The sequence below is a fragment of the Leishmania donovani genome, chromosome 17 (genome assembly GCF_000227135.1).
Source record: "Leishmania donovani BPK282A1 complete genome, chromosome 17".
Lineage (NCBI taxonomy): Eukaryota > Euglenozoa > Kinetoplastea > Trypanosomatida > Trypanosomatidae > Leishmania > Leishmania donovani.
In genome coordinates, this window is record NC_018244.1 from 626892 (window position 1) to 639694 (window position 12803).

The window sequence follows — 12803 nt, forward strand, 5'->3', positions numbered from 1 at the left end:
AGGCCCTCACCTAAAACAACAGCAACACAGGGGCGGAGGAGGAGGCCCAGGCGCGAGTACATTCAAGGCGGCAGAAACGGGAGAAAAATGTGCCGCCAACGCCCTCGTGCGACTCCTGCCGCAAAAGCCCCTTCCGCACACACACACACACACGCACACACACACACACACACATAAATATGCGCGCCGCTGGATCCGTCTGCCTCGCCAACTGAGGGGGAGGGGGGCCTCATCGCGAACGGACGCTCCTCAACACGGCATGACGGGCCGAAGGGGCTCTCCTCCCGCTGCGTCCAGCACGGCCGGTGACACAGTCCGGCTTGCTACCCTTTTTCCCGCTACGTCGCACCTTTGGTGAATCATCGCCGGCTCCTCGCTGGGAAGACGGCCAGCAGCTGGGACGAAGTCTGCCGTCTGACCCCGCAGAGCTTCCTCAGCGTCTCCAGCGCCACAGTAGCGCCTTACCGTGCTGCGGAGGCGAGGCCAAGTCGTGGCGCGGCCCTTCTATCCGGATCTTTTAGGCGTCGTGCGGCTCGGTGCTAAGCGGCACGGTCGCGCACGCCTCTCCGCATTTCGGAATAGCGAACGATGCGAAGGTGCGTGTGTGGCGCTGGTGGCAATATTCGTTTTTGTCTGCCTTCTCTCTCTTTGTCTGTCTTTTGCATCCCCCCTCCCCCCTGTACGCCGGCGAAGGAGAAGAGGTGCTCACGTAGCTGCTTGTGGACCTTGGCCCGCATGTGCCGCTCTCCATCTGTCTGCGCCCTTGGTTCATTGCCATCACTCCCTTGGCGGCTGCTCGTCTATGTATGTACAGTGATATTCACTGCGCCTTGTCTCTCCGTCGTCCGCGTGGTGTTACATTCCCGATTGCCTTCACCTTCCTCTCTCCGAGTGCTCTGCGGCCTCCTCACGCTCATCTATACGATAGGCGCCCACCGCATCTGCTGGAGGTGGGAAAGGCCCAGTGGATGACGCTCGCGCAGGGGAGCGAGGGGTGACTGCCGATGCTATGCGTGTGAGCATGTGCGCATTCTACATGACTTTTGCGTATCGAAGTCCATCATTCCCCTCCTCACTCGCTGTCGTGCTCTTTTCAGATTGCAATGCTGCACACCCCTCATCACGCCAGCGGCGGTGTCTCGTTCCTTCTCAGTCTCCCCACGTGCCATGTGTCCGTGCTCCACCCTCTCGCCTTCTTTCCGCTCTCTCTCTCTCTCTGCCATCACACTGCCATACTCGGCCGCTGTGCAACTGCTTCTATGCGATCACCACGGCTCTCACCGCGCACATATCCAGCTTAACAGTTGTGGTGGTTGCCTGCGCACACTCCCTTCTACCCCCTTTCCAGCATCGACTTCGCGTTGCACTTCCACTGCGCTTCTTCTCCATCAACGCGAGGGACGATTGCCCAGGACGTGTGTGTCTGCGTGCCCTCCCTGCAAGATCGCGATCTGGTCAGGCGCTGCCACTCAAGAACGCCGCACGGCGAACGCTCTCTGCACTGGCGTGTGCGACTGCGCGCGCGCCGCCTTTCTTCCTCAACCTCCCACACATCTGGCGGCGCTCGGGCTTCTCGCGCACATGGCGGAGCCAGCATTTCGCGGTACACTGCTGCTGTTGCAGAACCGTACTCGCCGCGACCCGGAGTCGTACCGTGACGAGTTCCTTGCTCAGCTGGACCACTTCAGGGCCTTCAGCGCCACCGTGCTCTCCCAGCGGAGTCTCAATCCTCAGTTCATCGCGGTGCTCAACTACGTCTGCCACGTTGGCCACTGCTTCCCAAAGGATGCTGCCGTGATCGTGAACATCGTGTTGGAGCTGCTGCGTGCATCCAAAGGGAATGGTTTGCCGATGGACTTGCGCCTGGCGCTCGTGAAGTCGCTGATTCTCCTGCGCGCCAAAGACCTTGTCTCGACGGACCATACCTTCCCTCTGTTCTTTGAGCTGCTGCAGGAGCGTGACAAGACGTTGCGCAAGCTGATCTTGACGCACGTCGTGAGCGATATCCGCAAGGCGAACATGCCGGGCGCGAAGAACGGCGCGCAGATCAATAAGAGGGCGCAGAACTTTCTCTTCTCTGTCATGGCAGAAGACGACCCGGTTCAGGCACGCTGTGCTGAGATGGTCATGATCGACCTCTACCGCCGGCGTGTCTGGAGTGACGAGCGCACAGTGGAGGTGCTCACCAAGGCGTGCTTCTCCAAGCACACGCCGATCCTGCGGACGGCGCTCCGCTTCTTCTTGCTTCAAATGCCGAGGATCACCTCCGTGGACGACGAGGACGGCGAGGAGCAGGACCCTGGCCGCACCATCTCGAAGCTGCAGCAGAAGATGAAGATCGTGAAGAAGACGTCGAAGCGCGAGCGAGTGCTGAAGCGCAGCGTCCGCGGAGCGAAGCGCAAGTACGACCGGCAAGAGAAGGAGGAGGCGCTCTTCGCGAAGCAGCACGTCGACCCCGTCCGCCTTCTGCGCGACCCGCAGCAGTTCGTCGAGCGTCTCCTCGCGAAGCTGCAGAAGACGTCGGAGCGCTTTGAGGTTCGCCTCCTGTACTTGAACGTGATTGCGCGCACCGTCTCCGAGCACGAGGTGCTGCACCTTCCGCTCTACGGCTTTCTGGAGCGCTACATGGAACCTTCCCAGCTGCATGCCACGCAGCTGCTGGCCCTCTCCGCCACGTGCGTGCACGCGATGGTGCCGCCGGATGCAATCGAGCCGCTACTGCGCACGATCGCCAACCACTTTGTCTCGGACCGCTCGTCGGCGGACGCGATCACTGTCGGCATCAACACGATTCGGGAGATTTGCAAGCGCCAGCCCCTTGCCATGAATGCCGACTTGCTGAAAGACCTGGCCGAGTACAAGAACCAGCGTGGCGACAAAGGTGTCATGATGGCGGCGCGTGCGCTCATCCAGCTGTACCGTGACGTGTATCCGGAGTTGCTGCCGGCGAAGCTGCGCGGCAGCAAGGCGGGTGCCGCGGACATGGCAACGAAGCCCGTCTACGGTTCCAAGCACGTGTACACGGACATCCCTGGACTCGAGCTTCTGTATCAGGACATTGACAACAACGCCGGCAACGACGAGAGCGGCAGCGAGAGCTCCTCGTCGGAGGTCGACTCGTCCAGCGGCGAGTGGGCGACCGACTCCGACAGCGAGGCTGACGCTGACGACGTCGACGGCGAGTTCGTGGACGTCCCCGACTCTAGCGCGGAGGAGGAAGACAAAAGCGAGGATGCGTGTCCTCAGCTGGCGCCGGTACACGAGCACGCCCACTCTGCTGCCAACCGGACCGACGCAGACGGCGAGGGACCACGCAAGCGCGCGCGTCTGGAAGAGGCTGCGCCAGTCTCGGTAGCGTCACAGAACGGTGCTGCGCTCAGCGAGAGTTCCACAGACGACGAGGATGAAGGGGTGGACTCTGACGTTGACGAGGACGGTGAGGGGGTGGCCAGCGACGAGGAAAACGACGATGAGGAAAGCGACGACGAGGAATCGGAGGATGAGAGCGAGTTTGGCTGGGAAGAAACGTCCGACGACGAGGAAAGCGAACGCGATGAGGAGAGCACCGCGGAGGCGAAGGAGGAGGAGCCTGCCTCTCTCTCCGCTGCCTTGGCCAACGCGAATTCCGGTGCTGACTGGTTTGAGGACCTCACTGAAGGCATGAGCAGCAGAAACGCGTCCTCGTCGCTCCGAGCGGGGTCTGTCTCAAGCTCCAAGGCGCTCTCAACCACTTCCATTTCTTCGTCACGCCTACTGACGGATAGCGACTTCCAGAAGATAAACCAGCTGCGCACGCAGCACGGCAGCCACCAGTCTCTGCGAGGCAAGCGCAAAGAACGCGATGCACAGTCCAAGAAGCGCCACGACCTCATCCACAGCATCAGCAACGACCTCGACGCACACGACATCGAGCACTTCACCGAGAAGAAGCGCGAGACAGACAAGCAGGCGAAGATTGAGCAGGCGCGGGAGCTGCGTAAAGCCTCCTCGACGTTTGAGCTGCGGCGCAAGAAGAAGAGCAAACTCAACTCCACGCACGGGGAGCACTCAAAGCGCGGCAAACTCTTCCAGATGACCAAACGGTCGCGGCGTGTGGCGGCGAAGCTGAAGAGCTCTGTGGCCGACCGCGCTACCCGCGCGAAGGAAATGCAGAAGAAGGACATCAAGTTCCGCATCAAGCGTGGCTGGAAGGCGTAGTGGAGCGACGGCAGCGCGATGTACGGCGACAGGAAAAGTATCACCGCAGTGGCGGCCCCATACTTCTAACCAACAGACGAAGCGTGTTGATCGCGAAAGACGATACCCCCTTCCCCTCGAGTAACAGTGTCACGGAGCGCTGCTCTGCTAGTCTTTTAACCCCCCCCCTCCCCGCGCTGGAATCGTCTAAGCTGATGACGGCGCCCTCTCCTCCGTGGCTGGTGCCGCTCCCTTGCAAAATTTTCTGTGTTCACCCGTTGCTGTTGTTCTGCTCATGCCGCTGCTGCTGCGGCGACGGCGGTGTGGAAGTGCAGCAGAGAGCGGCTGGGCGAGGGGAGGACGGCGATGTGAGGGGGCCGAGGGAACGCTTAAGAGAGTAAACAAAAAAGTAGCAGGCGAAATAGAGTGAGGCAGGCGTGTGTGTGCCAGCCGCAGGAACACGACAGTCGTGGCTGCCACAGCGGAGCAGTGCTCTGCACCATCTGATGTCTGACAGCAGACGCCGTTGGCCTGCACCAATGCGTTTCATGCCACCGTCGTCGATTTGAGAGTAAGCGACGTCTCTGGGCATCTGTGCAGCAGTGCGCGTGGGTGGCCGTGCCTCGGCCGCTGACGTTCTCTTGGGCCGCGCCGCTGCTCTTCACTGGTTTGCACTCTCTCGCTTTTCCTACCTCGCTACCTTTGGGTTGTCCGCGTAGAAGTGTGCGCCAGAGCGCAGCGTCGCCGGCCATTTCTCTTCACCCCCCCCCTCTTCCCCACTCCACTACGCCGCGAGTCTCTCTCGGACTTGTGCCCTATGTCCGTTCAGGCCTTCTTCGAGTTCTCCAGTAGTATTCTGAGCCCCAAGTATGTCGGACTGTCACCGTTCCACGCGCCCAAAGAGTCGCGGCTTGACACGAGTCCGCCTGGGGTTCTCTCCTCCATGTGCGAGTACACAATATGCACGAAGCGCGCACTCAACACGCGCATCATCGGATTTGCTGAGCCGACGCTGCAGCAGTGCGTCGAGGAGCTCGCACGTGCTTTGAAGGCCACCGCCTTTATACAAGACAAGGACGCGACGTCGGCGTTGCTGCGGCAGAGGCGGGGCACAGTCGACCCGTCGCAGCTGCCGTGGTCGCCAAGACCCGAGTATCTCGCATGGCTGCGAGCCCAGGGCCGCCTTGACGAGACCATGCTGTTATGACCGTGAGCGACGCAGGAGGCCGCATCACTCCGAGTGCGCTCCATTCTGTCCTCTCTCGTACGCGCTTCTATCGGAACGCGTGGGCGTGCGTACGTGTCTCTGCAACTCGCGCGAAAATGAGGGGGCGATCGGTCTTACCCTGCATCCGCTTTTTCTTTTGGTCCGCCTCCACTCCAGTGCACTCGCCTGCTTCCCTTGTCCCTCTCGCACGTGGGTCGTTGTTGCTGTGGAGGGACGGGCCTCGAAGGACGGGTAGCGTGCCCTCTCCCTCTTCTTTTCCTTGCCTCTCTACGTTGCTCATGACCCTTCATCAACTGAAGGTTGCGGTGGAGGACGAGCAGCGAAGGAATCACATCAGCACGTTTTGCGCGCACGCTAAAGCAAGCAATATCAAGGAAAGGAACACCATGATGCGATGGGCGCGAGACACGGTTGTTTTGGACGTGTACCTATGCTGCGTGCTCCTGGGCCGCTCCGCTACTGTCCCCTCTTGCCCAGCCCTCCAGGGCAGCAGTTTGGGAAGAGGGCAGAGCATACGGAGAATACCATGCGCGTTTGTATGCCTCCCTGTCTCGGATTCCTCTTTCCAAGTGATGGGGTGTTGGTGGCTCTGCAAGCCTTTCGTGCTCCGCCACTCTTCGTGCCAGCAGCTGTGCTCTCCCCGTTTGCCCCCCCCCCCCCGCCTTCACCGCACACCCGCGCATCTCTTCTCCGCCCTCGATTCCTCATGCACCACGTCCGCCATCTTTCTCCTCCCTCGCTCGCCCCATCTATCTTCTTTTATGCGTTTTGGCCGCATGCAGACCGACAAGAGACACAGACCTCTGCTTGCTGTCCGGTTTCTCTCAGCTTCATCCACACGTGTACGCACGAGAGGCTGTCCTGTGCGGAGGTGCACCGCACGGCTCTTTCCCCCTCATTCCCCATTGCCGCCCGTGCCTACGCAGACCATCCCGCACGGGCCTGGAAAAAAGATAGCGCTGCTTTTCATCGCGGCGCCCTTCGCCCCTTCTCACACCGGACGAGGTCGCAGCCATGTCAAACTTTTCCCCTGTCAAGTGCGAGATGGACGGCCTCTCGCCAGCGGCAGGCACCGACGGCAACCCTCTCGCTCAGCCCTTCTGGCAGTCCTCTCGCTCTAGCCTGCCCACCTTTGACGTGCACGGACGAGGTACCGCTCGCGGCCGTTTACAGAACCCGGCGCACATAGACAGCATCCACCGCAGTGAGGGAAGCCGTGTGGGTCAAGACACGTGCCGCTACATGCAGGCTGCCGCGGCCAGCAGTCAGAAAGCGGTGCACCAGCTGCTGAGTCGCCTGCAGACGTACAGAAGCTTTAAGCCCTTTCTTTCCCCCCCGGCACCGTACAGGGACAACTTCTTCACGCATGACCGCGGCTTCAGCAGCTTTAGCGGACCCTCGCACGGCAGATTGTCCACTGCGACGGTGAGCAGGGACCAGCTCTGGCAGATGGTGGACGGTATCCTCGACACATCGGTGGCGCAGCTGCTTCAGCACAACGCCGAGGGCCACTTCATCATGACGCTGCAGTCGGCGCTCGGGTTGGAAGCGCCGATCTCAACGGCGAAGAGCGGTACCGTCATCGAGAGCCGCAAAGCAGCGACGCCCGCGATCAACGGCGGGGCGACCGAGTTGGCAAGCGAGGAGCGCACGCCTGCCGGTGGCCCTCGCCAGCCACTGCCGCCCGCCTTGCAGAAAACTGCCGTCATGTCATCCTTCGCGCCAGCGAGCGCGTTGGCCAATCGCTGGTCCTTGGACCACCCTTCTGCGACAACTGCCGCGGTAGAAGAGCAGCACCATGCGTGGGCCACATTTGACCAGCAGCGACAGCGCACAAGTCGTTGCTTCTACCTCCAGGCTATGCAGGAGCAGCTGGATGTTCTGCAGGCGGAGCAGGCGAGGGATGCCGCTGACACGACGCACTCGCCCCCAAACCGCGGCGACGACTCACACCGCTACCTCCTGGACGTGCACAGCTCCAGTGACTCAGAGGATGCGGTGACGAAAGCCGAGGAGGAAAAGCAGCAGGCGCTGTGGCGTACCTTCCAAGATGGACCCGTGCTGACGGTGGGGGCTTCCGAGTCGCCTCGTGAAACAGCACTGGGCGTCCCTGGGATTGTGAGCGACTACTTGGAGAGCACTGATCTGCAAGACTGGCTACACTGCTCATGGGCGCACCGCACCCACCGTCATGAGAGCGCCGCTCTGCGTATACAGTGCGCTTATCGCGTGTACCGGGCACGGTGTAAGGTGCGAGAGATGCGATACGAACGACGGCAGGCCTTTTTGGCTAGCCTCAGCGCCGAACGCAAGGCTCGGCAGGTGTGGGACCTAGCGTTGCAGGTGCAGAAAGACACGACAACGACGACGACCAGTGGTACCGACAGCACATTGCGGGCGCTGCAGTTTTTCATCAACAAGGTGAACGCCGTTGTGGCGAAGCACCGTGCACGCAAACAGTATCAGCAGAAGCAGGATGCTGAGATACGCAGGTACGCTGCTACACGCATACAGGCCGTGTATCGAGGGCACCGGACACGTGTCTTCGTCACAGAGCTGCGGCATCCCGAGATAGTGGCGCTTCGGAAGCAGTTGCAGCAGGAAAACTGTGCGAAGCTGATCCAGACGTGCTGGCGACGCTACGCCGCACAACGCCACTGGCGGCTCGCGCGGCATGCGGCGTGTGTGCTGCAGAGCATGTATCGATGTCACGCAGCACGACGAATGCTGGCGGAGCGGCGTTACCAACGGAACCTGGAGGCGTCAGCGGAGCTGACGAAGTTCGCTGTGCAGCGCATTGAACGGTGGTACGGGTCGGTCCTCGCTGCGCGTAACGCTATCGGCCGCGCACATGTGGCGGAGCTGCTCGTGCTGCAGCGGGTGTGTCGTGGCTATCAGGGCAGGCATGGCGTTCAAGAGGAGAAGCGGCTGTCACGCCTCCGATCTGCTGTGCGCACCATCGAGCAGCGTCGCTGGCGCGTAATGGAGGCTCGAGAGGCGATTGAAAGGCGGGCGGCTCTGAGCACAGCCAACGCGGCCAAGCGTATTGCGTCGATGCGCGACGATGCCGCTGTTACGATCCAACGGGCATGGAGACGAAGGTGTGTATGGCATGTCTGCTAGCGCGTGCACACAGGCAAGCAACAATGGATTGGGCAGGGAAGTGAAGGGAAGGTTATGGTTTCTCTCTTCTCTCCACTCGGTGTGCGCGTATGTGCGTGCGCGTGTGCCCATCTCCACTCCTTGTGCAACCCTTTCCGCTTGCCCCCCTCTTCTCCGTCTCTTCCTGACGCTCTCACCTCCGCCGTAGAAACCCGCTGCCGCAACCCCCCCCCCCCACACACACACACATTGAATCTTATCCCTAACCTTGATGTATGCTATTCCTCAGCAGCCATGATGGACGGCTGCCTCCTTTATTCTCCCGCCACGGCTGCGTGCGTTTCACTTCCGCTGTTTCAGGCCGCGCCGGTGTTCGATTGTGCTTTAGCCACCCTTCTTCTTCCGCTGTTCCGTCGACGGCGATGTCGCTGAGGAGGAGTTGCCTGTGCTTGCGCAGGTCGTGTTTCTGTGTGCTTCACCTGTCGCCTCTCTCGGGAGCGTATCCGTGAAGGGGTGACTGCGTGATGTCCGCATATATCCTCTCCGCCCTCCCCTCTTTTCCTATTTTGGAACTCTAGTGCAGACTTTGGAGGGATGAGCGTATGCAGTGCCGTCGAATTGGCGAGTCGCGCTGGCGTGAGCGCAACAAACACGCAGCCAATGAAGACTGCGGAGAGAGAAGGCTGTGATGAAGTACAACGAGCAGAGCATCTGACCCCCTCTCTCCCCTCCCGTACCTCCCGTGCTTCACCGCCCTCGCCCGTTCTCCCCTGCGTGGGAGGCTGCACACCGGAACGCGCTTCACGGCTGCCAGCTGTGTGTCTCTTGCAATGCGAATTGTGCTGTTGGCGAGGACCGTAGAGAACAGGGAATGCACTGCTGACTCTTGCGTGGTGCACGCTGACGACACCTTTTCACATCACTGTCAGCGCGGCATGCCTCCTTCGCCGCGCCGGTGCGTGCGCACATCTGCACGTGAATGCTGGACGCGCTTTAGAACCCCTTCAACCGTTTCGTCTCTCTTCCTCCCGATGCATTTCGCTGCTCTGTTTCCAGAGCCGCTGACGGCAGCACATGCTCGTCGCCTCCGTCCCTTTCCTTGGAGCTCATCTTACGAAAGCATATTTCTCTGCCCTCCTACCAGCTTCTGTTCGAGTGCCACCTCGATGACGCAGACCGCACTCACGGAGGACGAGCTGGATGATGCTCTTGGCCTTGCCATCCGTGCCGCCAACACGGCCGCCTTCATCATCAACAGCGCTATCGACGACAGGACAAACAACATCGAGGCGCAGATCAGAAACAACCCGAACGATCTCGTGACGCAGTACGAAAAGCAGTGCAAGGAGGAGGTGCTGAACATCCTACGCGTGGGCACTCCTTCGTATGCTATTCTGAGCGACGACGTGCACAGCGAGGCGGTGCTCGATGACGGCCCCACGTGGATTGTTGGCCCGATCGACGGCACCGTCAGCTTCGAGCACGGCCTCTTCGACTTCTGCGTCTCCATCGCGTTAGCCCTTCGCAAGGAACCTATACTGGGTGTCGTGTGCGCGCCACGCCTGCAGGAGGTCTTCACCGCCGTCAAGAACCGCGGCGCCTTCAGCAACGGCCAGCGCATTCACGTCTCGCTGGTCGATTCGTTGAAGCAGAGCGTGGTGCTGCTGCACGAAAGCTGCACCCGCAGCGACGCAGCCGTGAGAAGCGTGACGGCGATGCAGGCGGAGCTGGCAAAGCACCCCGTGCAGGGGCTGCGGTGCAACGGGTCTGCAGCGCTGGATATGTGCCTTGTCGCGGCTGGGCGAGCGGAGCTGTTTTGGGAAGCCGGCGTGAACCCGTGGAATGTGGCGGCAGGCGTGATCATCGTGCGTGAGGCAGGCGGTGTTGTGCATGATGTCGAAAGCACCGACGCTTTCGACTTCACTCGCCGCGGCGTGTGCTGCGGGTGCTCTCTGGATGTGACCAAGCATGGCGTCGAGCTGAGCCTCAAACACAACTACCGTAGCTCGGTGTTGAACACGTCATCTTGAGACACTCGAGCCGAAGGCATCACGTGTGATGGGGAGGCATGCGCATCAGTTGCTGCGCGGACGTGTGTGCGACACGCGCCTGCCCTCTTTCTGCTTCTCCTCTGCCCGATTCAGCAGCCTGCTCTCCCTCCGGCCCTGGTGGGGGATGCGCTGGAGAGCCCGAAGGTGGACGGCCAGCGAGTGATGGGGTGATGGTGGTGGTGATAGAGAAATGTGCCGTGCCTTCATGTTTGCGTTTGAATGTATGCGCATGCCTCTGCTCTCACTCTGATGCCGCTGTGGCCGGTGCGCATCCCAAGCGACTCACAAGACTGCTGGCCCTGCATCTCTCCCCTCCCTCCGCCAGGGGGGAGCAAAAAAAAAGGGAAGCGAGGCGCACGGCCGCGGCGATGGGCCACAGCGTTTCCGCACCGCCACAAAGGGCAGAAGTGGCGCGTTCCCTACTGACCAGTGCTTTAGTCCTTTCTCTCGCCGCACTGCCGCCGTCGTCTCATCTCTTCCACCCGTCTGTCCCCTTTTGTGGAATTGGTCTACTCGCGTGTCGCCCACGCACAACACCAGCCCTCTTCTCATGATCGCGACCTTTGCTGCAATGATTGTTGTCCGTGCACAGAGGGAGAGGAACCGAAGAGAGGGGCAGGGGGGGGGCGATGGCAGAGCGAACGCTGACACCCCCAAACCATGTGTATGTTGGCCAGCGACAGCTGGACCTTGCTCTTCTCGTCTTTGCCCCCTTCTCCCCGGTGTGCTTCCCGCGTATCCCCCTTTCTACCCTCCCTCGCCCATTCTTCCGAGTGCTGTTGCAGCGGCAATGACCACGCTGCGCACGCATGGATAGGATGATGTTGCCTACACGGTACAGGGCGAGCACTCATGGATATGCCGGCAAGGGTGGCAAGAGGAGCGGACGCACGTATCTCGCAGTCCAGAGCTTCCCCGCTGTTTGTAAGTAATGGCACCTGTTCACCACTTCTCCGCTCTTCTTCTCTTCACGAACCTCAAATCACGGTATACACGTCTGCCACCGGCCGTGGCACCGCGACGCAGCGACGCTACATGTTTGTACGTCAGATCAGTTCATTTCGAACTTCTGTGCGAGCTGCTCCCTTTCTCCAAACCCACTCCCCCTCTCTCTCAAAGACACACACACACACACACACTCTGCCCACTTCAGCGTCGCTGCAGTGCTTTCGTTTTCCGTCTCTTGGTTTGTAAATTCGTCAATCATGGATGAGGGACTGCCAATCGACGCGAGCGAGGCACAGCTCGAAGCTATCCGGAGGGAGGTGGCGCACTACCCGTTACTGTCGCTCTCGCTGCCGCTCAACAAGGAGTCGATGATTGTGAAGGAGATGGAGCACGACGACGCCTACCTTGCCCAAACGCTGTCGCTCTTTGGGGCCTCACCGGTTTCCACAAAGCAGTACGACTTCGACAGCATACGCTACTCGCGCCGCGACGGCAACTGCTTCTACCGCTGCGCCGGCTTTCGCCTGTGCGAGCTCATCGTCGAACACCCGGATAGGGCGGCGGAGTATGTGGCGCTGCTCAAATCGCGAGAGGAGAGCCTCTCCAGGTTGTTCGGCCTCTTCGTGTTCGATTTCACGGATGCCTTGGCGGAGATCCTGCAGGGTGTGGCAGACAAGACGATCACTTCCGTCGCACAAGTCTACAATCGCTTCATCTCCGACGACGGCGCCTACGTTCTGGCGGCGCTACGCTACTTGATCTCCGCTTACCTGCAAGAGCACGAGGAGGAGTACGAGCCTTTCGTCAGCGGACTTGGCTACGGCACGGTGCGCGACTACTGCAACGCCGAGGTGGAGCTGGTGGATCACGAGAGCGACAATGTGCAGCTGGCCGCCTTTGCAAAGGCCTTCAACGTCTGCATCAAGGTCTACGCGCTGGACCGAAATGCAGGTAACAATATCACCGAGTACTCCTTCAACGGCGAGGACAACGACGCTGGAGACCGACTGGTGGTGGGCCTGCTTTACATGCCCGGCCACTACAACCTTCTCGGGCGGGGACCCGGGTGACAGCAGAGGCAGCAGATGTGAGCGGATGCAGTCAGTCAGAGGTGAAGAAGGCGGCGGTTGTCGGCACGCTTTCGTTTCGTGCCGGCATGCATCTCGATGAACACGCATCGAGATATCTGCACTGCGTTCGCCGCACAGCTCGTACCTGCCAAGGTTGCTTGCGTTTGCCGACGTGTAAGTGTGTGCACTGGGTGCTCAGTGCACGACTATTCTGCACTATGTGTTCTC

At 60.7% G+C, this 12803-nt stretch overlaps 5 protein-coding genes across 5 annotated transcripts; all 5 read left to right on the forward strand.

Moving 5' to 3' along the window:
• Nucleotides 1–1581: 1581 nt before the first annotated feature.
• LDBPK_171480 (hypothetical protein, conserved) lies at nucleotides 1582–4197 on the forward strand (the record flags this gene model as incomplete). The annotated part of the gene is made up of 1 exon (XM_003859955.1): nucleotides 1582–4197. One exon carries the CDS (start codon nucleotides 1582–1584, stop codon nucleotides 4195–4197), a length of 2616 nt encoding a protein of 871 aa, XP_003860003.1.
• Nucleotides 4198–4993: 796 nt separating this feature from the next.
• On the forward strand, nucleotides 4994–5383 carry LDBPK_171490 (hypothetical protein, conserved; the record flags this gene model as incomplete). Its single annotated transcript, XM_003859956.1, has 1 exon — nucleotides 4994–5383. The coding sequence occupies one exon, from the start codon at nucleotides 4994–4996 to the stop codon at nucleotides 5381–5383; it is 390 nt and encodes a 129-aa protein (XP_003860004.1).
• A 727-nt stretch (nucleotides 5384–6110) lies between these two features.
• LDBPK_171500 (hypothetical protein, conserved) lies at nucleotides 6111–6593 on the forward strand (the record flags this gene model as incomplete). Its single annotated transcript, XM_003859957.1, has 1 exon — nucleotides 6111–6593. The coding sequence occupies one exon, from the start codon at nucleotides 6111–6113 to the stop codon at nucleotides 6591–6593; it is 483 nt and encodes a 160-aa protein (XP_003860005.1).
• Nucleotides 6594–9672: 3079 nt separating this feature from the next.
• On the forward strand, nucleotides 9673–10536 carry LDBPK_171510 (myo-inositol-1(or 4)-monophosphatase 1, putative; the record flags this gene model as incomplete). The annotated part of the gene is made up of 1 exon (XM_003859958.1): nucleotides 9673–10536. The coding sequence occupies one exon, from the start codon at nucleotides 9673–9675 to the stop codon at nucleotides 10534–10536; it is 864 nt and encodes a 287-aa protein (XP_003860006.1).
• Nucleotides 10537–11762: 1226 nt separating this feature from the next.
• LDBPK_171520 (otubain, putative) lies at nucleotides 11763–12575 on the forward strand (the record flags this gene model as incomplete). Its single annotated transcript, XM_003859959.1, has 1 exon — nucleotides 11763–12575. One exon carries the CDS (start codon nucleotides 11763–11765, stop codon nucleotides 12573–12575), a length of 813 nt encoding a protein of 270 aa, XP_003860007.1.
• Between the last annotated feature and the right edge of the window lie 228 nt (nucleotides 12576–12803).